The 23651-nt window shown below is 39.3% G+C and overlaps 1 protein-coding gene across 6 annotated transcripts in view; it reads right to left on the bottom strand.

The window, feature by feature from the left end:
• The window catches only part of LDLRAD4 (low density lipoprotein receptor class A domain containing 4), a 280667-nt gene that overhangs the window by 134708 nt on the left and 122308 nt on the right, over window positions 1-23651 (bottom strand). For all 6 annotated transcript variants that reach the window (XM_077784472.1, XM_077784474.1, XM_021527802.3 and 3 more), the window contains one exon: window positions 12967-13107. In XM_077784472.1, the coding sequence (XP_077640598.1) occupies window positions 12967-13107 (141 nt within the window). The remainder of the gene's footprint in view (window positions 1-12966; window positions 13108-23651) is intronic.

The following is a 23651-nucleotide window of genomic DNA, read 5'->3' as shown; positions in this document are numbered from 1 at the left end:
ACAAACTACTAATTATGGACTTCAGTTTCACCCCAAATGTAGGAACCCACACACAGTCTTCCTGGGTAAGGATGTTCAGTTCTCAAAAAAATGAGAAAACATTCTTCCAAGCTCTCAACATGATCTTGTAGCTAGAAATTAACTGAATGCCTGAAACTTCAGCCATATACATTTCTTAACAACTACCCTCTGGATAGTTATACAGAAGTGGACTCAGTGTTGAGAGGCTTCCTTTCTTTAAGTATTGCTAAATCCTGGCTTCAAAAGCATTGCAGGGCAATGAGGTATACAGCATAAAGACAGTGAAAGTATGTCTTTTGTATCAGCTTTGAACTGTACTGAATGATCTTCTAAGCTTACCACACACACCAAGTGCCTGAGCCACCTCTGTTCCACACACATAGTTCTCTGTACCTTTTTATTTCCCCACCCTTTACCTAAACTCAAAAGCAAATTATTCCAAAATATTTGTGCTCTATGCATATCCAGGTCTGTTCACGGTTTCCTTCTGTTTTTTCTCCTGTGTTTTCTACATCCACAGTTTGTTTCTGTGCTGCAGCAACACAGCATTCTAAATAAAGGTTAAATGTTGATTTATGTAGCAGCATCATAACATTTCACATCCTATTTTTATTGACTCAAAATACTTTATCTGACCACAACTCTGTTCTCTAAAGAGATCTGCATTCAGCCTTTCATAGTGATGCTTTTTAGTGGTCCTTTTCCTTAAATTACACAATTAATTAGGACCTAATAAAATGTATAATAGTTTGCCCTCCAGTATGAATTACTTGCATTAATCAAGATTGAATTTCATTCATCATTCTGTTGACTGCTGACCTCATTTGATTAAATCCTTCCAAAGTTCTTTTTCAAACTTCTCTAACACACCACCAAACATCATTATATTGCGTTACAATTCACCACGCTTTAGGATATTCTGCTTCAATTGTGGAATTACAGTTGACTGATGAAACTCTCTCCTCTACTTTTGTTTCTACTCACATTTTAATACTTTTTATGTACCTACTTAGAAACTATCTAGCATATCCATTTCCTTGTTGCCATACAAGTGAAAAATTAAATATACATGTATTAATAAGGGACAGTATGTGACAATGTTAATGCACAACACAAAGCACATACTTCCAATTTTTTTTCATTCTCTCTGTCAGTTTATAATTGCACTTTTTTCCAGTATATAATACCCATTTGCTGAGACTATTACAGCTTAACATCCCTTTTCCTGTTTTTCAACCACATAAAAATTTAATCTTCTTTTATGACTTCTGCAAAGTAGATGAGCATCATTATCTCCCTTTTTTAAATAAGGAAATTCAGAAAGAAAACAAAGAACTATTTCATCAGTGTTGCCCAGGAAGTTGGTAGCAGAGATGTTAAGCAAACCTGGAACTGGTGGCAAGCCCTATTCACTAACTGACAAGTCTTCCATTCCTCATATCATTTCAGTCCTTCCTTCAGTTTTCTAACATCAGTGAAATTTATTTTCCTTGCACATTATCTTACATGCTTGTCAAAAGGGGACAAAATGGTTTGAAAACCGCATTCTATATGCAACAAATTTATTTGCTGGATGAGCACCACCAGCCCTGAATACTCAGGGCCAGTTGACTGATCACCTACATTGTAATAGCCTATCAAAAGTGACAGGTATTCACAGTGAGAGACGCACCTCATTACAAACAAAAGCCACCTGCGCCTTTCCTGCTGGTAATTAAACAAGCCAGTACTATCGTTAGGGAGAGAAAAAAAGAGAAAAGCAAGAGGTTTGCAACATAATAATCCCCATCAATGTCTAAAAAAGTCTTTGACTGGTACAGAAGGTAATTTCTACAGGAATATCCAAATCTGCTGGAAGCAAGTCAAGATCATTTCCTATTGAAAGAGCTGAAAGATTCCACAGGATAACAGTATCATTCTCATTAGCTGCAAAACACTGAACACAAAGGAAAAGCCTGACCATTTGAAATGCCATGAGGTGGGTGGTGAGGCTGAGGCACTGGGGTGGACTACAGGCTACTGTGACTGTTCTCCAGGGGACTATTGACTCTTCTCTGGGAAAGACTGGGAGCTGAGCTTTATATCAGACTGTGGCTCTACAGCTTCTCAAAGCAAATGGTTTATTCTGGCCAGATGAGCTCGGTTTTGAAACCGGTAACAATAAAACTATCTGAAATTTAGTAGGAGCTGTGGAGCATGAGCTATATAAGAACTGGAACAGCAATCCCCATCACCAAACACAGGGGTACACCAATTCTTACAGAACCCCCTATCTGAATAAAGACGGCCCTAGCCCAACCAGCCTTAGTCATGCCAATTTCTTCATACATTTGTTATCTTAGACCACAAAAAAGAACATTCTAACTCTTAGTAAAATATCAAAGAAAGGAAGATTGTTTTGGAGGACTGTACTGCCAAGAACACAGTAACATCACCATCAGCCCCCACACATTTGTTATTGCATTCAGCACAAGTGCTGGATTAACATCTGCACTGTAAAAATTAAGCCCATTAGCTCCTTCAGCTTGTTAGCATATTTTAATACTGTGATCACAGCTTTCTATTTCTATCAAGGTGCTACTAGGTGTCAGACTCAGTATTCACATAATGCATCACTATTATCTCTACCCCCTCCCAGATCCCTCATGTTGTCTTGCTTTCATAAAACTATCACACAGTGATACTGAAGAGAAGGAAAGAGAAGGAGGAAACTGAGAAGGAAGGAAGAAGCTATCAGTGTAGCAATACTCCTGGAAAGATAAGGAGACCTGAGATCTTATCATATATGGTTGAATAATGCTGTGTTCAATACATCTCTAACACCTTAGACTGCATTGTTAAGTTAGAAAAGTCATCTAACACACACAAAACACAATTGATTTAACAACTCACTGTCCTGATCTGTTTTCTGTTAGCTCCTAACAGTAACTCAGTATAAAGAATTGGTTCCACTGTCTCATTTATGGTCTAAATAAAATGTGAAATTCTCTTTTAGTCATTATTTTAAGCCTTAAACTGTAATTAAAAGACCAGTTGTTTTTAAACAAAGATAGGAATACCAATTTGTGTTTTCATAGAAGCTGATTATAGATATTTCTATGTTGCTGGTATTTTTCTTAACTCTAACCAGTCTGTATTCACTCCTTAGGTTTGCACACAACATGCATGTATAGAAAACAAAAATAAGCCCAAGTCTGCTCTAAGATGCATGTGTACAACCACAGTATCTGATGCCTGTGCACTACACAGTCACAGGTGACAACTGTGTTTTCTACGTGTAGTAGGATTTCTGAGTGCATTTGTTTTCTTAAACAGCTAAAACAAATTGAAGCCTGCCAGATGAACTTGGTTCACCATTAAGTATAAAGCTGTCACACAGTCCACAAATCCTGACTAAAAACCCCACATCACTCAGAAAAAAAACAGTAAACTTAAGAGAAACTAGAAGTCCATGTTTCTCACAAAATAAGTGAAAAGACCCAGACAAATAGTCTTTCCAGCTGACATGAATTCAGCACCTTCTAGCTCGTGTCCTACATTCAGAATGTCTTAACATGAAAAGTATGTGCTGCATACAGAAGAAGCCAACGGTGCCCACACATCTACTGGTTAGGGAAGGGTTGGTGGATCTTCGCTTATTCTCACACTTCAGAAATGAGGCGTTTTCTCTTTGCCCCAATTTCTGCCCTTTCTAAATGCTAAATTCTCTCCAGAGGACATAAACCCCATGCTCTTCATGCAAAGCAGTGCAGCATTTCTCCAAGGAATCAGGTTTACTGGGAAAAGCATAAGAGTTTATCTAATTTGCTTTTACTCTTTCATTTTAGCAACTGCAACTGGCTAGTGTTAGATTTGATGGTGAGCTAGCTAGGCCTTTGATCTGACCCAGGAGAGCTGTTCCTACATAGTAATTTAACTAGCTAGCATCATTCCAATAAAGCCCCATGACTTAAGCCAAGCTGGACTTGGTTATCGAAATGGTATTATTACATTGTACTAGCCTGGGTTCAGTCCAAACGAGCCCAAGCCCATGGATAGTCCTGAGAGACCCAGTGTGATGCTTCACTCTTTTGTTTCATTTTTCTATTACAAAAAAGTAACAAACAATGAGATTTTCAGAATTACAGAAAAGTGGGAAAGCAACTATTATCTCTTTATTCCCGAACTTGTGTATTCAGGAAAATGTCTATTTGCATATACTTTAGAAGGGCAGGGACTAAGGCACAGAAACCTTAAACCAGTCAAGGATAAGCTCCCACTGAACAGAGCCACTCATACCTCCCTCTGCTTTTGTGCAGGCACAAGAGTCTGCACAACTAAGCTGAGAACAGAACCAAGGACATGACACCAGCCAGAACAAAGTGGAAGCTTCTCAGAGCTCATCGGAACCAGACCAGCCTCCAACCCAACTCCTGTGTGCCCGCACAAACACTTGCACAGGAACAAGTGAGGGAGCAGCCACAAGAGGCAACGGTGGCTTGTGCCACTTTCAAGCACTTGCAAAACTGTGGAGAGCATAAGGGTTTCTCAGGCTTTCCAGTCTGAGAAAAATAGCTACACACTAATGACCAGAGCAACATGCTTTGGTTAAACACTACATGATATGGAAAAACATAATTTCATTCACAATACAAACCACTGTAGAGATCACTGAAAAGCATGGATTTCTTTGAGCATGAGATCATGTTAATGAGCTGTATGTTAATTTACATAGAAATTTCAGACAGAAATATTTCAGTGTGCATGTATTCATACCAGAACTTACAAGCAAACTCCCAATTCACCTTGATCTCTAAAGCTGTTACAGCAGAAGTAGATGATCCTGCTTAAGAAAAATTAAGGTGGTTCATTTCATCAGGAAGATGATGAGTTTCTGGAGATAAATGGTCAGATGCACATCTGCAGAATGAAAAGCAATCAAACATCATAGTCTGCAACATTCTTAGAGATGGAAGATGATCTAGTCTGACTTCATGTCCCTTTCTTGTGAGGATTTTTTTAAACATTATTTTTTAATAAACCTTCACAAAACACTTTAAGCTGCAAGAAAATATAAGTTATCTTCATTCTGCCTAAAACACCTGAACAGCTGCCAATGCTGTATAGAAGAAATAGTTCCCAATGGCTCCTCCAGGCTTGTAGTAGCCAAGTGCAAACAGTACAAGTGCAATTCTCCTCCTAAGGAGTATTTACCACCAATAACCAATGTGACTTGAATGAATGGTGGGGAAAGCTGTGCCTGTAAAATTCACACAGCAAGATTTCAGAACTGTATCTAAAACTTACAGAGGTTTAGCTAGGCAAATCTAGCTGTCTAGTGCACCATATAGTGTGTGACCCCTGCAAATGAAAATATAGCAGGGAAGGGCAGCAATGGACAATACTTACTAATGTGGACTGAAAATGAAAGTAGCAAAAGTTGCTCAGTTACAACCTAAATGATTTCTGATGTCGTGTTCAAGCACCTACTAGGTATATATGAAATAATGTCTGAAAGTAATTGTCTCATAGTTTATTCTCTTTCCAGGGGGAGGATCTTGCCTGTAGTATGAGACTGCACTGTGGCTTTCATACTTGAGTTTAACACCGGCATTGATGAAATGTTTATGCTACCATGCACTTTTGGTGAAGAACCAGTGTGTAAAAAGGGTGCCCTCAGAGCATGTGGGAGGTCATTTCCCAGCCTCACAAAGGTCCAGGAGGAGCTCTGGTGTCTTGAAAAACCAAGTGTATCTGTAAGACACAAAGCCCCATCGTGCCTGGCAGTACTGAGTTTTCCAACCTGAAGCTTAATCACTTTCTAAGATACATAAAAATCAGTCTTTGAATGAAGACTTTATTACATAGTACACTTTGAGAGCTTACAATTTGCATTTGTAAGAAATCAGTAGCCAAAAAAGGGGACAGAAGAAATCACACTCAACATGATTGTTCTGAGAAGCAACGTTTAGTAATGGATGAAGTTTCCTAGAAGTTGACAGAAATTGAAGGAAGGGTGAATGAAATGTGCATGAAGAGCACAATACAAACAACTTTAAAGAACTTTTTTTTCTAAATCTGAAGTGTGATACAATTGATTTACATATTTTTAGAATTAACAAAATAGCACTTCAAAGCTAGTGAGATCCCCACATTTGCATCTGCACAGTATTGTGAGTTTTTCTTTTTCTCTTTAACCATAAATATGTGATTAATATTCAGTTGTAAACTTTGTGAAATGGAAGTTCCTTACCAGGAGCCCAGTTCAGCCTTCTTTGTAAGCAGATGCAAATACCTGATTTTGTACCAGCACATTTCATGGTTGGTATTGGCCACATATGTGTGTGTCTGGCTTGTCCAAATCACTCGTAGTGTAAGGCCTTAGAGGAAGAATAGGAAAACTCTAAATTCACTGCAGTTTTGTTACAGCATTCATGGGACCAGGATTCTATTTCATTTATTAAAAGCCAGGGAATACAATATTTCTTAAAATACATACAAAGTTTTAAGAAAATAATATACAAAAGTCACTTTAATGCTTTTCTCTTTTTCAAATTTTCAATATTAATTGCTAATGTTCCATGATGTGCTTTAAAAATATGCAAGGATTAAATTATTTCAGAACAAAGCGTAGAACCTGATTATACCACTTCAAGAAAGAGGACTGCACTACAGGCTGAAAACCAATTGGATTTTCTAAATTAAAATATTTATCTAGTATTTAGTGACATACACACAGAACTAAAATCCAAAGTGCTATGATTTATTCTGCAATCTGAACCCCAGAGATCCTCCTGCTTTTTAAATAAGTTAGCGTATGTAACAAATTGAGTTTTTGTTAAAACTCTGCTGGTCAAAAAATATTTATCGCTCCATTTACCTTAGAAATTTCCTTATGATTCATTGTGCTTGGTGACAGAGAAAGGACGAGTAACAGCATGAGAGACCACTAGCTAGCACAAGATGTGCCCCAGGCTATGGGTCTCACCTGGTTACCACAGCTTCTCCTTTCCAAAGGCAGCCTCATGAAACCTCATCATAACAGCCGGGGACACTGGGAGCCCCGGCTAGGGAACAGATGAATCCTTCTGAACGAGTGGCCAAATAAAGCAAACATAAGCAAGTAAGTAAGCGTTTTGCAGTGTATACTGTGACTAAAGCAGTTGATAAATACAGGTGACCAGCAGCCTTTTAAAGCGTGTGCTTTATGGCCAGATGATGACTCCCCCAATCCACGCCCTCCCGAGATCTGTACTCCCAGCTAAATCACCCCGCAGTCCCTGGGCAGATGCGGCTGAAATCAATACAGCGGGAACAGCATCCCTCTCCTTTCCCCCCAAAGCCCCGGAATCGCCAAGTTTCAGCCGAGCTCGGTATCGAGCGGCTCGGAGCCCCGGCGGGCAGGACCAGCCCGGCTCGCTATCTGCTGAGCGGGGAGCACGTCCTGACTTTCCCGTCACTTAAGCCGGCGTCTCACTGCTTGTCCTTAGAGACCACAGCTCCACTCAGGCAGAGAGCGTCTAGACAGTATTCATGATCCATCTGTCTGGCACAGCCAGGCTGATGACAAACTCTATTAGAGCCGAAACAATTTTTTTTTTTTTTTCTGCTCTTCCCTCCTCCCATCTCCCTTTTCCTCCGAGAAGCAGTAATCTGACACTGAAAATTACTATCATTGTTGCAATGCTCAAAATAGCAGTGCCAGACTTTCATTAACATCAACGCTAGACTGCTAAATATTTAAAGAAATGGATAAATTTCACCTGAAGTGGGACAGCCCGGCACACATGAAAGCAGAAGCACAATCAAAATGTAAATCTAAGCAGTTGTTTTTATCTGCACAAATTCGGTGTCACAGTCAGAGGGGGATGCCAAAGGTCTCTTTAAACAAAATATTTTCCTTTGATTGAGCTTTTTGTTTTTAAAACAGAATCATTCTCCAACCCCCTGCAGATCCCTACAAAGCTCAGAGCTGACAGCAGTAGGTGGGGGTGGTGAAAGGGAGAGCTATATATTTGATTTGTTTGGGTTTTTTTACCTTGCAGAGGAAAATGAACTCCTACAGCAAACTCTTCTATGCCAAAACAGCCATGACACATCACCTCCATCAATGCTGACAACTTGAAATTTGATGTAGACATAATTTGCTTATGACAAGAAGGATTTGTTCTCACTTATTTTATTCTTCTGTAAATTCTTAAGCATGTCAATATTTGTGTTTGATATGCCCACGAACACATGCAGATCATAGCAAAGACAACTACCTGTACTGTTTTCCACCAAAAAATTAAAAACTTCTCAATAACACATGACTTGGACACGGCAGTCTGCAGACAACAGACAACACTTCCCATTTCAAAATCTAATTTACTTTTAGCAGGACAAGGCAGGCCAATCATTTGTTGTGAAACAAAGGGAAATGCTCAAACAAATGAACTGTGTCCTTCTAGATGCAGGCACATTGTTTCAGTTCTTTGGAGTCCAAATTCTCCAGGTCACATGGAGTGGCAAGCTGCTGCCAAAGCCAAGTCTGCAATGTTTAAAATACTACTCTTTGCCTCATTTTTCCTATCATGGCTTTGTGCTGCTAAATACACCCTTGACCTCCAAGTAGTCTTAAAAGAATAGTCATCTCCATTATCTCAATCAATAAGTCTTTACAGCTGATGAAAACAAAACCAAGTAGCCCTGCTGAAAGCTGACATGGGCTGTGCACACAGCGAGCTGCAGGGAGAGGTGCAGTGGCACTGGGTATCCTCACAGAGGAGGGGAGGTGTGCTTCAACACACATCGCCAAACCTGCATCCCACTGTAAACCAAGCAAGCTGTTACCTTAATGTGTTCAGCTTAAATGCCTTAACATGTGTTTCGATCAACTTGCTGGACTGCAGCTTCGTGTCATCTAAAATCAGATTCTAACACACCTTGGATTTTCCCAGCTGTCCTCCAATTTCTCTGTGCTATACAGAGTGAATCGCCCACACAGCAGCATAAGGCAGCCCTACCTATAAGTCAGCAAAGGAAAATTAAGACAACCAAAGGGCTTCAGAGATACACTTTTTGCTTTCCTTTGCACATGTGAGACATTGAGTTCAGTAGCAACATTTTTACAAGGGCATGTAGTGATAGGACAAGGGGGAATGGCCTGAATGAGAATAGGAGTTAGATTAGGTAGCAGGAAGAAATCCTGTACTGTGAGAGTGGTAAGACACTGAAAAAGGTTGCCCAGAGAAATTGCCCCATCCTTTAGAGTGTTCAAGAACAGGTTGGATGGGGCTTTAAAGCAACCTGTTCTAGTAGAAGGAGTCCCTGCCTATGGCAGGAGGGTTGGAAGAAGATGATCTTTAGGGTCCCTTCCAACCCCAACCAATCTATGATTTAAAAGATTGAATTAACAGCACACTGGAGCCATGTAAGTAGAGAAGAACACCACATCTGAGAGATATGAACTCCTCTAACATTAAGGAGTAACTCCTGTAATCACAAGATCCAGGGAGCAGGTCACCCACCAAAAAAAAAAAAAAAAAAAAAAAAAAAAGAAAATTAAAAAAAAAAATCTTCCTATACCATTGCCCATGCAACTTCACTAAACTGAACGAGAAGCTTCAACACGACATTCTGGATTTGCCTGCTGGCAAGAGCACAAATTAGAAATGGTTTAGCAGCTGGGAAATATGGGGTACCACTAACATGGCACATACTGCTTAAATAAACTAAAGCAGAACTCTCATATGAAAATTAATTTATTTATACATTGTTTGGGGGCAGTCTGTATATAACTCTGAAATGAGATTAATATTTTTTTCCATCAGAATAGAAGGTTTGAATACAGCATGACAAAGGGATCTTTGAACTAACAGCAGAGGGGAAGGCATAATGTTTGTAGTGGCAAAGTGCTGTAGGTAAAGACAAGGGCAGTTCCAGGGAGAAACAGAATACCCTGCTTGGATGTTAACCAGCACAAACTAAAAGTGGCTCCTTTCAACAGTTTCTTTCCCATTTAAGAATTGCACAAAAGCAAGAAGATGCAAGAACAGAGCTTATATGCAACACTGACCAGAAAGAAATACCTGGTTTAACATTCCTCAAGTGATTTTTTTTTTTAATACTAATTTTCTTCTTATTGAGCTGTATTGCTATTTTGTTACTAATGAGAGAGCAATGAATGTATGTATTTCTGTGTTGAAGGGCAGCCTGCTCAGCTGGGACATTTCAAGAGCATACACTGGTGCAGTCTGGTAGGGATCCCCATTAAAATCATTGAGCAAAAGCATGCACACATTTCTTAATTCAACATGTCATCCCTCTAAGGCCTGGGGACCTCACTTCAGCAAGTATTCTAAAAACATTTTTTCAAAGCTGGAATAAGCCAACACAATTGACATGTCCATAATAATCTTGTTTCCTATTACCAACTGGCACTGATTTCTACCATGTAGTAGTCTGTTTAATAGCCAGAACATGGTAAATATAATTTAAATACAGTATATGGTCATATTATTTTTTTCTGTTCGGCTTTGATCTTCTTTTTCTCTTTGTTTCACCATTAGGATCCTTTTTCACTGGGATTTCTTTGGGTTTTTTTTACTTAAAACTGAAGTCCCTTTATTTAACAGCACTTTTCACACAGTCCCTATTGCAATGAAACAGTATAGTCCCTGTCAATATCCCCAAATGCAACAAATCATTAACTGCTTTATCTGCCACAAGGTAAGCAAAAATTTAAACATTTCCAAATGCTCTTAGCAATGTATCCAGTATTTCCTCTACAAATTCATTTCCAATATTGTTGCAAAACCAGCAAATAGAGTTCTTGAAAGACTTAATAATAAGACTGTTTATATAATTACCCCTCTTCCCTCAGCACTTGGGAGATCTCAAGGAGATCATATTTTAGAAGCAGTCAGAGAAAATGAACAAGTCCAACAGATTTAAGGAAACATAATTCATATTAATGAAATTGGGGGGTTTTGTCTGCTGGGGATTTTTTAACACCCATGGATGGGTGGTAACAGCCCTCACATCTGTAAAAGCCTGACTGGAGGAGGAAGATGACTATCTTTCTCCAAGTCCACTGAAAAGTAAGAAAATTGCTGCCAACTTGCACGACGTTCCAGAGACAGGATCATGAAATGCACCGCCTGCAATTCTCAGGAAAGCAGTGGGGAACCTTTTGCTGAAGGTTTTTCAGAGACACATTCTGTTTGGTTTGGTCAGCACAAACTTCATCTTGCTGGAGGCTCGGGGGACAACTCACTAGCTGACCAGGCAGGCCTGTCTTCATGATCTACAGCAAGGCCAGAGGGGACAGATGTGACTTAGGAGAAGACCAGAAAGTTTGCAGATGCTGGGTCAAGCAAGTAACCATTTATAGGGTCCAAAGGGCTTTTGAGGAGAAGGTGCCAGCATGATACTTCATTACTGCAAGACTGCCACCAGCACAGAGGGGTACTGCAAAACCACTGGCGCCCTCATTGTCAGACCTCACAATGAAGAAGGGTTTGGGAATTCCACCTAAGGAGGCTCCACCTAGGAACTCCCAGGGTGCCACCATCACACTGCAGCTGTGCAGAGCCACCACCTGCAATGCCACAGCTGCTGCTCATCACCAAAGCCCTTCCCTCCATCTGCTACCACAGCGGGTTTTGTGGCCACTTTTGGATAAACAGTTGTGCTAGCTTGGTTTAAGTGAAAAGCTGTTCAGTATGCCAGTAAAAAAAAATTCCTCTATTTGAACAGATGCGCTTACAAGTTCTGCATGAATAAATAATAAAATGTAACTTTTTTACAACTCAAAAGCCAACGTTATGGGCAAACGTGACATTTTGATTTGGACGCATCACCAAAGCCTATATCTTGTCCTGGGACTTGGGAGAGAGTTCCACTCAAAACCAAATAAATTAAAACAAAAATAAAATGAGAGAGCCTAAAAGAATACATAGGTCATTATTATTTCAAAGCCACTGAAATCACTGTGGAGGTACCAAAGTAACACAAAGTACAAGATTTAAATTATTTAGAGTATAGCATTTAGGAACATGTCCACTTAGAGGTTAGAGGGTACAGGAGGACAGCTATCCAACATCCGACTCCATCTTCTGTCCTGCTTATAACCATATGCATTAATTACAAAAATTATAGATACATGCTGCTCATAATTGCTATTACTGATAACAACATAACAAAACAGGTATTTCTAAGATATAGTCACAACCAGAAGTGAAATAGAATACTGAGCAATGTCAGTATGGTCAGAACAAAACCAATCAGAAAGCAGAAGTAACATAACATACTTCTATTGCACCTGTGTATAAGAAACCTTATTGGAAAATTTATCATTCATCCAGAAAGCTGAATTGTAGTTTAAAAATAAATTATTGCATGAGAAACGAAAGCAAAACCAAAGTTTGATTTCATTGTACATGACTGAGGTCAAAGCACTTAGAAAGCAATTCCTGTGATAAACTCTGGCACTCTATGTGCAATATTTATGCACTGAAGAATAGCAGCTAAGGATATTTTAAATATATACCTACAAAGGTCAGTAACCTACCAAATGATGCTGGTCTCAGCACCAATAAAACTAATAGGAATTATGAACAGGAAATTATAATTTTCTTGATAGTCTTAATAGCATTATAAAGATTTTTACACAAACAGAGCATAGAATATTTTGTAGAATCCTGGAAAACAAATATTTAATTATGCTTTCTCAGGGGCCACATATGATCCACATGATTATAATTGTGACGTCCATAGCACAAACTCCACTGGAATAACTAAAACTTTATATCCTGGGGAAAATGTGTCACAAATCCCTGCTAGTTCTGAGAAAAATATTATTAACTTTCTCTGTCTCATAGTCCCTTGATATCACACTGCAGATCAAGTTTCCAAAAAGGCTGATTCCTGAGGTAACCAGACATATTTGACATACATGGATGCACACAAGGAGCCAATACTCACAGCTGAAGATGCCTGGAGGTGGATGCTCTGTTACAAGCAGGCAGTTCTCTTCATCACTGTTGTCCCCACAGTCATTCTGTTGGTTACAAATCAGTGAACCAAGATACAAGCATTTACCACTGGCGCAGGTGAATTTGCACTCTGAAAGGCAAAGAAGAAACCAAAACAAAAATTTTTCAGAAAATTGAAACCTACCCTTCTTCAGTGCTGAAATTACAATCTTTTTCAAGTAGATGCTATAATGGTGGGTGGGTCTTCAGCATTTCAACACCAAACAAGCAGCTTTGTCCTTACAGCATTGCATGTATAAATATATACGTGACAAATTCCTAATCACCAGAATCAAACCACTAGTAAACCAGATTTGCCACTTGGGAAAATTCACCTTTTAATAATAAGCAATATTTTTTGCAGTTAATGTTGATTATAGTTCGTTTTGGACGAAGACGGTGTTCTCATATACATTTGTGTGGTACCTTGCATATCTGGGGCAAGACAGCAGTATTAATAAAAATAATAATTGTCCCACATTAAAAAAAAAAAAAAAAAAAAAAAAAATTTGCATCAGCTGTAAGGCAACAGTATAGTTTGTAACCAGGAACAATCCTGTTCAGACACAGACAATCAGACAATTATTCCTTAACTACCTTCCCAAAGCAAATTTGCCAGTCTCCCCCCTAATTACAGTCAAGCATTTGGTGTCTGCACATTAAAATCCCACATGCAAGTGTTCTTTCAAAGTTAGTAAACTTCTAAAATGCCTGTAAGATGTCTGAATGCTAAATGCAGGCATGCTGTAGCTTTTATGGTTTGCTTTTACCAAAAATAAAGAAGAACAGTTTCCCCTAAATATGATTCTGTCATGAGAACAATTCCTATGAGACCAAATATACGTTATAGCAAGTACTGGAGATGTAATTAGGAAATGTTCACAAAAATATACACACAATTATGAAAAACTTTCTCACTAGGATTGTTCCAAAGTAAAATACACATAAAGAACAGAGAACACACTATATCTAGACAAACTAAAATTTAATGATTACACTACTAGTATGTTGACAAATTCTGGTGATTGTCATTCACAAGCAGAGGCAAAGCAGACAGAATAGAAACTCTCACAAGTAGTTTATTAAAGGAGTGCCATTCCCTGAACCCTGGGCTTCCCTAAGACTACAGTATGTGTTGGCTGATTCTGCTTCAGAGAGATGATTTCTGGTCTTTCCCAGCAAAGTGGTAGAAATAAACTGATCTTCAACAGTATCAGCAAAAGACTTTGCTTTACTCTTAACTCAGTCTGAACTGAGACAACAGGATCTCCAATGCCAAAAAGTCCCTAAATCACCTACAGAGGTGCAACACTCACTCTATTGCATAATGCAAGCATGGTAATAGCAAAGGAGAGAAAAAATAAATTGAGAAAGGGAAAAAATTCATTTTCATTTTTCATTTGCTTTATATATAAAAGCAATTTGCAGATTTCACTCTGAACACTTCTCAAGACGATTAATGATGTTTTGGTACACATACCAGCAAGAACCTGCTGCAATAAAAAATTGTATGCACAAATATGTGTAACATATAAAATGATACTTAGGAATATAAATAGAAGGTATGAAAGGCAAGGAAAACAAGCATTTCCTATGGGGGAAAAAACTGATCTATTTTGCTTGGTGAAAGTGTACTTATAAGTATTTGCCTAAAATGGGGTCCTCAAACTTAAGCTTTTTTTCAGTCCCACCCTGCAGTCCCTGACCTATTAAAATTGTAGAATAAAATACTGTACAAATAAATTATTTTCTTCTGCTTGTTACTCTGTTCTTCTCTGCAACAACAAAGAACTGAAGAGGCATTGAAGTGCTTAAAGATCATAACCAAATGAAGTAAGCCTTTGAAACCCATGGAACTGAAAAGGTCATTAACAATTACTTCTAGAAAGAAGACTTAAAAAACCAGGCTCAATATTAGTAATCTCATAATTACAATGCTTTAGGACTCATTTCTGCAATTTCATGAAAAAACTGGAACAAGAAATGAACAAAGCTGTCTTGGAAGGTTAGAAAAGTTGCCTTGAAAGGAGTCGAACTTCCCAGGTATCTTAAGTGAAGAATATCACACATATTAGAGTGGTAAAGAACACAGTGCTTCTATTAGAAAGAATCAATCACCATACTGCAGTTAGAATATATGGCATGCTACTTTGTCTAGCTTTTACTGCTTTCCTGTGCCTTTGTGTTGAGTCCTAATGTAATGTTTTTCATGCTTCCCCCACAGCTGATATAAAATGCTCAAGCAAGATGTCAAGTCAAAAGCAGTTAAAGCTAAAAACACAAGGTGTCTGTTTGCCACCAGATTATACAGTTTTCACACTAAAGACTAGACAAAGCATTATATTTTTCATATATTAAAGTCTTAGAAGTTCTGGGGCTTAACTAAAATTATCATAAGAGGACTAACCAGAAGAAAGGATTTGTGATTTAAGGTGAACTGGGGGGAGGGGGGGGGGGGGGGTAGGGGGGGGGTTTATCATAGATAACAGACCACATTGAAATTTAGAAACAAAAAGCAGACTTAATCAACTTTTCTTGTAAAATATTAAGGCTATTTCCTCATTCCCTCACACATGTGAAAATAGCCATTGTGAAGGTGCATTAAAAAAAAGTCATGAGGCCTCTTGTCCCCTTTTTGATGTGCCCACATGGACTGGAAGATTGCTCACAATAGGAATTCTGTGTTGATTTGAAAATGGGACGTGTTGTTAAAAATCATGTTGCCTTCTGATCTCCCACCAAATCTATTTGCCAAAGAAGCAGTCATCCTCTATTGGCCCCGATTGGGATGGAGTTAACTTTCTTCATAACAGCCCCTGTGATGGCTAACACCAAATAGTCAGCGTTGGACAGTGTTGATGTCACAACAATGTTTTGGTTAGTGCTGAGCAGCACCGCGTATCAACAGGGCTTCCTCTTTTTCTCATTCATGCATCTGCAAATGTAACATCTGTATCTAACAAAATGTAATATCTAGTGGTAGACACAAAATTGCAAAACTTAGTCTGCATAATCACATTCTGTTGAAGTCCGAAAGAAATATTCCAAAAAAATGTATTACAGGAATAGATAAATTAATTAAACAGATTATTCAATGAAAAAACAGATACTTCTGACCATAGAACATACTTAGGATCTGGTATTTGCAACTTGCGAACAAAAAATTCAGTACCTTAAATTAGTTTGCTTAGTGAATACATTTAAAGAGTGCTTTTTCTAAAACCAGAGAAGAATCCTTCCTTGTAAAGCAAGATGGATCAAAGTCTGGTTGAGGGAGGTAGTAGAATGCAAATACTAGAATGTTTTCAAACTAAAATAAACCTGCAGAGGTGTGTACCAAAATACAAGGAGTGACCTCAAAACACTCCAACCAGGGAATCCAGACCAGTCCAGACTAAACCACTGTGCCTAATGACACACCAGAGAGCCCTTTTTAGTACAAAGTCTTGTACTTGGCCTGTCTAGACAAGACAGGGGGGAAAGATCCTGTTCTGAAAACATGCCAGCATGATCCTTCTTTCATGAATAATGTTTCAAAGCTAGACAGTTTCCTTTTTCATTTTCAAGTAGCAATTAGTGAAACATCAGTAGGTTGGTCAGCAAGGCTCTGACTAGAGCTAAACCTGAAGCAAGATGACAGCTACTGAAGGTTGAAAAATATCAACCCTTCTTATAATTATGTCTTACTATGTTCATAATTTTGTTTGGAGCATACTTTAAAAAACCCTATATGATACAGAGATTCTTCAACATAGAATTTTAATAAATGTACTTCCAGGTAGAACTCGACTATCTTGGGAAAAAAAGGAATTCTGAGAATAATACAACGAACATTCCCTATTTTTAGAAACTGAATGCAAGTAGGATAAATAAGTATATTGCACACATGTTCAAGGTAGATGCTTGTATGCATAAAACTCTCTACAATTACCAATATATGACTGCATTTCAAATAGTTTCAAACAGTTAATTGAAGGTTATGTTTCTGTTGCTACAGCAGAAGATGGATTTGCCTCATGATACAAAAAACCTACCCTGATGAGATTTTTTTTACTGTGAAATGGAAGATCTGATATATATTGGGTAGGCTTATTTTATCTGTGCCTAGCCAACAAGATAATTTTATCCTTGCATTCAGCTTAATTCTTTTAGACTTCATTTACACTTGACTTCATCCATATGAACAGCATTCCCATTGTTCTGTCATCCCACTTACTGTAGGGCATTTTTAATTATAGCTAAGTGATGTTTGTTTTTCTAATGTAAGCCCAACCACAGGCCAAGGAAAAAAAGCAACAAAGTGTCATATTGAAAAAATATGGTGGTTTAAGCCACTGTTATGATGCATGTCACAGCTGCTTATTTAACGGGTCTGAGATGATTATCTGACCCAGGGGCAGAATTCTCTTCCATCCATTCGAATAAAAAATTAAAAAACTCTGTATGCAGCCAGTGATTTCAAACTGTTGTGACTAAACTGTAGTAACGCGGTTCAAACGCACAAAGTGAAATCCTAATGATGTCTGGGACTCCACCAGAGCGGAAAGGCACTCTCCCAAAATCCAGTGACTGGCAGCTGCCCGGGCAGCTCAGCCAGCAGAGGGTGATCAAATACTCTGCTGAAGTAATGTAAATGGAAGAGGCTCTCTTTGCCTCCACGTGGGTGGACCTAGATCTCCAGAATAAAGGCCTAATTTCTTATTTCTTATGTAAAGACACCATTTTAAGTACATCATCATCATACTTCTTTATACTCCTGCTCATATTGCAACATGTAAGAGCCTGAAAGAAAATATGTTTAAAGGGCACCATCACCTGTTATAAGGATAATAAGAGGCAAAAGCAGTAAATTGGGGAGGACAGGAGGAACCACACTTCACTAGAGATTAAAGAAACATAAACCACAAATACCAGAGTCAGTACAATAAAACCCTGTTCAGCCTCTCATAAACATCTGTCTGTGTATTATTTTTAATATTGTAGATTGTAGCTTTATAATGGGAAGTAAATCATAAATAGGAGACATGCACACAAGGAGCATGTTTATTTGGGAAAAAGCTTGGTTAATAAGGAAGATGGCAGGCTGCCATGCGATCTAATAAACCTCCACTGGTGCAGGGAAGGGAGGGATAAATAGGTCTCTATAAAACAAAAAAGCACTTCACAAAAAGAATGCCAAGCAGAACACCAACAAAAATGAAAGCGGATCAGCTTAGGCAGGGTAAGAAGCAGAGCTGTAAACCAGATTCAGAGGCATGTCCTCAGTGCCCATGGCCTCACACAGGACCATGAAACGAGGCTGCTCTCAGAGCCACAGAACGTGGAGACAGAGACTTTCTCTGCCCAGGGGAGATTACAGCCTTAAAACCAGGCTGATTGAAAGAAGATTGTTACTGGTTCACAACTAGTCTCATTTGCTCTTCAGTCCCCCATGCTTGCTTGCTTATCCAGCAATTATCTTTTCATCTATTTCTTACAGCAAAGCCTGGAGCTATGCCCTTTAACAAGTTACTATTTATGTCGGTAGCTAAAGGAAGCAAACACAATATTCTTGCACACAGGTAGCGAAATCCGCTGCTCAGTTCACCAGTTCAGGGCATTAGGACATTTCACAAAGCTCACCTTAATTAATAGCCTGAATGAAATTACCAGACATTGTGGGGGTAACTAAAAGAGCTCCTTTATTTTGAGATTGATCAGTGAGGTTAGATTTTGCCTGTGATCTTTCTTCACAGTATATACCTGTCTCTGGTGTAAAACTAAAGAGAAAAATATCATCCTGATGGCCATTGGGGTGTTAAGAAAAGAGTTTTAATCCACACTGGAAACTAAATTCAGGAGACTCACTGTCACTGAGTCACCATCCTGCCACGCAGCAAGTCTCCACAGCTTCGCACTGGGGAGCAGGAGCAGCCCTGAATGTGTCTCCTCAGGAACAAGACAACAGTTCCCATCACAGCACTCATCATGAATGGACAAAGTCTCTCCAAGGTGATCTCAAAGACTGTCAAGCTCACACAAATTATCAGTTCTGCCAGCATAGAGGAAAGCCAAAAAAGGAAAGGCTCTTCTAGTGCCACCTTCATAAATGATTTGTTCTATTTATCACTTACCTTCCCATAAAACAGCAAGGCAGTTTAAATACAGGGTTGCATTTTCTGCCTTTCTACCCACTTGCTTTTCCTGGACTGGCAATGTTCTGCCTGTTTATGCCCACAGAGAACTGAAATGCCAGGACTTCTCAACAGAAGTCAAGAACTGTGTCTCCTTCTCCTCATTCATGTGAAGATCCTTTACATCCCCACAAAAGCCCCCTGACACTCCCTCTGGCCACAAAACTTCTTCAGAAACATCCTTCCAGCAGTGCATGCCTGGCACTCCCTGGCACAGGGACTGGTGCCAGTGCCAACAGCTCCAAGTCACAGTCTGGACACTGCCCTGGGGCTCCTCTTGGTCAGAGCACACAGAGAGAAGGACCCGGCACCACGGCAAACACTCACTCCACCTTATGGGAAGAAATGACCTGTGAGGAGGGATGGGTTTCCAGAAGCCATGGGAACAAAGTTTTCCAAGTCAAGTATGGGGAAGTGGGGAAGGAGCATTGGTGACTCAACTAATGACACTCTCATTTTCAGTTGAGAAATTACATGAGGAGACGATTAAAGATATATTAAGCATGTACCTTATAATTTTTGTCAAGCAAAATGTCATTATCATGGGCAAGTGCAGGTGAAAAGGGTATATGCAAATGAGATTTTCTTAATATCTCATCCTCCTTAATCATAATTCAAAGAATTCTTGAATTATGGTAAATATTTTAAAATTATCTTAGTTGGTGTTCATCTTAAGAAATCTTTAATAATCACAAGCAGTGCCACTTACCAGGTTTGTAGAGCATGGCATATGTAGAGGAATATAAAATTTAAAAATCACATTACTGTAGCAGCTGGTTGTTTTTCCTTTGAAATATTGTTTTCTTAACAAACAGCTCAAGACAGGATCATTTTATCAGGCAACTTCATAAACTTTAAATCCACAGAATACAGACTAAATCATGTCCCTTCACAGATGCCTTGTGAAGTTTTGATCAAAACCAGGCCCAGATGAAGACACACAACAGTTACTGCAACACACAAGGATTATCTGGGGTTTGGGAATATGGTAGGAAATTGGTAGGAAAAGGTGTTGCCTTTGCGTTTTTTGTTGTTAAGTGATGCCACATTAAGATTGTGACCCCTGTAGGGCAGGAACTGTTTTAAGCCAGCTCTCCTAGGAGGTACTGAAGCACGGAACAAACACCATTCTCATCTGCAAAGGTGTAATGGAACTGAATCAAAGAAGGGTCTGAGAATAAACCTGAGAACTAGACTTTTCATAAAAGCAATGCATAATGCAGGCAAGAGTATACTGTGTTTCAGGTGGCTATTCAGATATCAACTTAATACTGATGACAGTATTTTTTTTCATATGTCTTCCTGAGCACAGTGTGCAGAAACTATAAGAGAAATTATTGTATTTACTGTGTGTCAAGATGCAGGACAATTATGGAGTTTCCACTGTAACGTGAGTTCCAGATTTCAATGGACAACAGCATTCTTCTTTTATTTCTCAATGGCATTTGAATTGTGCAATGCACACTACTGTGAGTAATGAATAGTCTGTTATCATCTGGATCATGTTCTCTGATCCACACCTGTGAAAATTTGTGTGTTCCTGCAGTAAATACCTTGTCACTGTTAGATTGTGTACTTTAAAAGCCATTTTAACTAAAGTCCAATTATCTAAGAAGTATCTAACTCAGTTCACTGTGCTTCAGGGCTCACATAAAAATATTAATAAAATAATACCTAGATTACAGGGAAACAGATTGCTCTGAGTGGTTTGCACCATATAGCATCGACAAAGTTTTTTACAAACTAGTACTGTCTTGTATCAATTGTTGCTAAACTCTTCCCTCCTTATTCATCTCTATCTAAAAAATGAGTCACACATTCTATTCACCTTAGCATTTTTCCCAGAAGTCCATGATTTTTTGGCTAATCCTTTTAAAGAAAATAAACAATTCCTTTCCACCTTTCTTTAATTCTTCCTTTTTACCAACTTCCATGAACACTTCTTCTCAGGTATGTACTGTGTATTGTAGCGCAAATGTATACAGACTCCCACATATATGCATTTCCTTATAGTGGAGTTGGTATTCATTTGGTTTGCCTAATATTTTCCACTATAAATGCCTTGGAGAATCCCTCCTATGTTCACACTGCATGCAGCAGGTCAGTGATGCTGAGCTGGAAGAATATCCCTAGCCTACAGAAGTGTCTCTTCTATGTCCCAAGAAATTCCCCTCTGCTTTTACAGAAAACAAACAAATAAACAAACAAACAAACCAAACAAGCAAACAAAAAAAGAAAATAACCTGTTATCTTCTTATTGTCTGCAGACACTGTGAGGGTCCAGCAGTACCACTGGCAGAGGAACAGCCCAAGCTATACTGGGACAGCAGGGGAAGAGGCAGATGAACTGCAGTGGGGATGGGACATGAGCTCTGCTCCCCTCTCACTTTCACACAAGATTTCCACTTCACTTCCAGGCCAAGTTCAGCCATTACTACAATCACCAGGTGCTCCTCTTCCCTCCCCACCAAGTGCATGAGACAGACAGACACAAAGAAGAAATGTGAATGAAAGCCAGTATTTTATGCTTTGAGAATGCCTCATTTAGCAACCTGCACAGCATAGTTTTAATAAAGATTATTTCAAACTACAATTATGAGATTTTGTTGAAGCATCAGCAACATATTTGACTACCGAGGTATTTAACTGAGATTATCTAACTGTTTCCATGGCCAAAGTGCTTACAAAGCAGACTGTGCAGAAAACACTGATACAGACATCCCAAAGAAATCTCTACCACTTCGACCATTCTGTTGTTGCAACAGTATCATTTAAAAATGGGCAGTGTGTTTAGGATAGATAGTGCATCTCAGGCTGTGAACGTGAATATACTATTAACATGATGAGGATGGTCTCTCCTTGCACTATGCATTGTCTTGGGTAACGTCGTGGTAGAGAAAACCAAAGCAAATTACCTCCCTTTCCCAGTCTGTACTCAACTCTGCAGACACACTGAGTGTTTAAGTGAAAAAGCATCGTATAAGTAGGCCCAAGCCTAACACAATGCAAAACCTGAACATAAACAGAGGCTGTAGCTCACAAGCTCAGGCCATGACTACACTGCATGTGATAACCAACAAAAACAAAAACAAGCTGGAGCACCACGTCCCCATAACCGAGTGCTTTTGGCTGGCACTGCTGCCCAGTGACAGCTGGGTGGGACATGGCACAGCCTTCCCTTGACATCAGCTGTGGTTCACATCCATGTGCAGCTGCCCCTCTGGAAAGAGAAAGAGAAACTAAGGAGGTTTCTGACAGGTCTGCTTGAATCAGGGGGACCACCTGACCCAAGCTAAGTGTTGGCATGGTGAGGAGGAAAAGACTACAGTGGGGCATCCAGGGAGGATTGATGTTGCCTGGGTGTCCAGGTGCGATGGTAAGGGCTTGTTTTCACATCTACATATCTGGCTTGGGTGAAGCCACACAGCCTGAAACCCCCTAGACAGAGCTGGCTTTGAGAAGTTAACTTTGCTTGTTCCTTCCTAAACACAGTTTTGCAAAAGGAGGTCAGTTTAGTGGCCACCTGGTATGCACTGTACCAGCACACCTGAGCAGTGCCCACCTGCCAGGCACACATCCAGCTGTCACCTGGGCTTGGGGTACCACTGATGACTGAAGCTGGCTTTTCTGATAAAATGTGCTTTGCATCTGAGATCCAAGTAGCACTTGATCTACAAAGCACACCCCAAGCCCTGACACATTACCTCACGCCTACGGCTGTTCTGGACATGATTTCTGTCTGTGGTTTATCTTAATACGCTGGACTGGAAACTACTGTGGTTGACATGCAGATCAGTCATGCCAGCCTTGAGACAGCAACGTCTGTCAGAGAGGCAGTGTAGGCAGCCAATAGCAATAACCATTTCAGACATCTAATTTAAACCTGCCACTGTATATCTGTCAGAAGCCCCACAGAATTTTTTGGGTGGGGACAAGAGAGGAGCCTATGATAAATCTCCGGTTACAGCGCAAGCTATCAGTGTATCGATGACAAGTTAAAGCATGTTAAAAATTGTACAAATGATGTGCTGAACACAGAGAACCTCCCAGCCATGAAAGAGAATAAACAGCCAGAGCACTGGAAACTCAAGAGCTACTCATTGTGTTTTAACTCTAGGCAAAGTAGTTTGTAATATTGTACCAGCTCATTATTAATAATCTGTTCAAAGATGGTGATAATTTTCTGTGTTTTTGTAAGTCCAGATTATTGAACAGAGGTCAGTTTCATAGCACTGTTCCCTCCCTCAGAACACTTCAAATAACAAGATCATAATAAAGTTAATACCACACTGCTCATTTGCTAGCAACAACAAAGGAACAAAGTATTTGTTAGAGCCTCCTAATAACCCTCTAATTTAGGGTCCTTGTGCTTAAAAACTTATTGAGACACTAAGAAACACCATCTAAATGAATTCATCTTCCTTGTCACTAGGAGGTATTTCTTTAAAACATAACATGTCCT

This window comes from Lonchura striata, chromosome 1 (genome assembly GCF_046129695.1).
Source record: "Lonchura striata isolate bLonStr1 chromosome 1, bLonStr1.mat, whole genome shotgun sequence".
Lineage (NCBI taxonomy): Eukaryota > Metazoa > Chordata > Aves > Passeriformes > Estrildidae > Lonchura > Lonchura striata.
The sequence above is the reverse complement of the archived record's forward strand: the minus strand, read 5'-3'. Positions and strand labels throughout refer to the sequence as shown.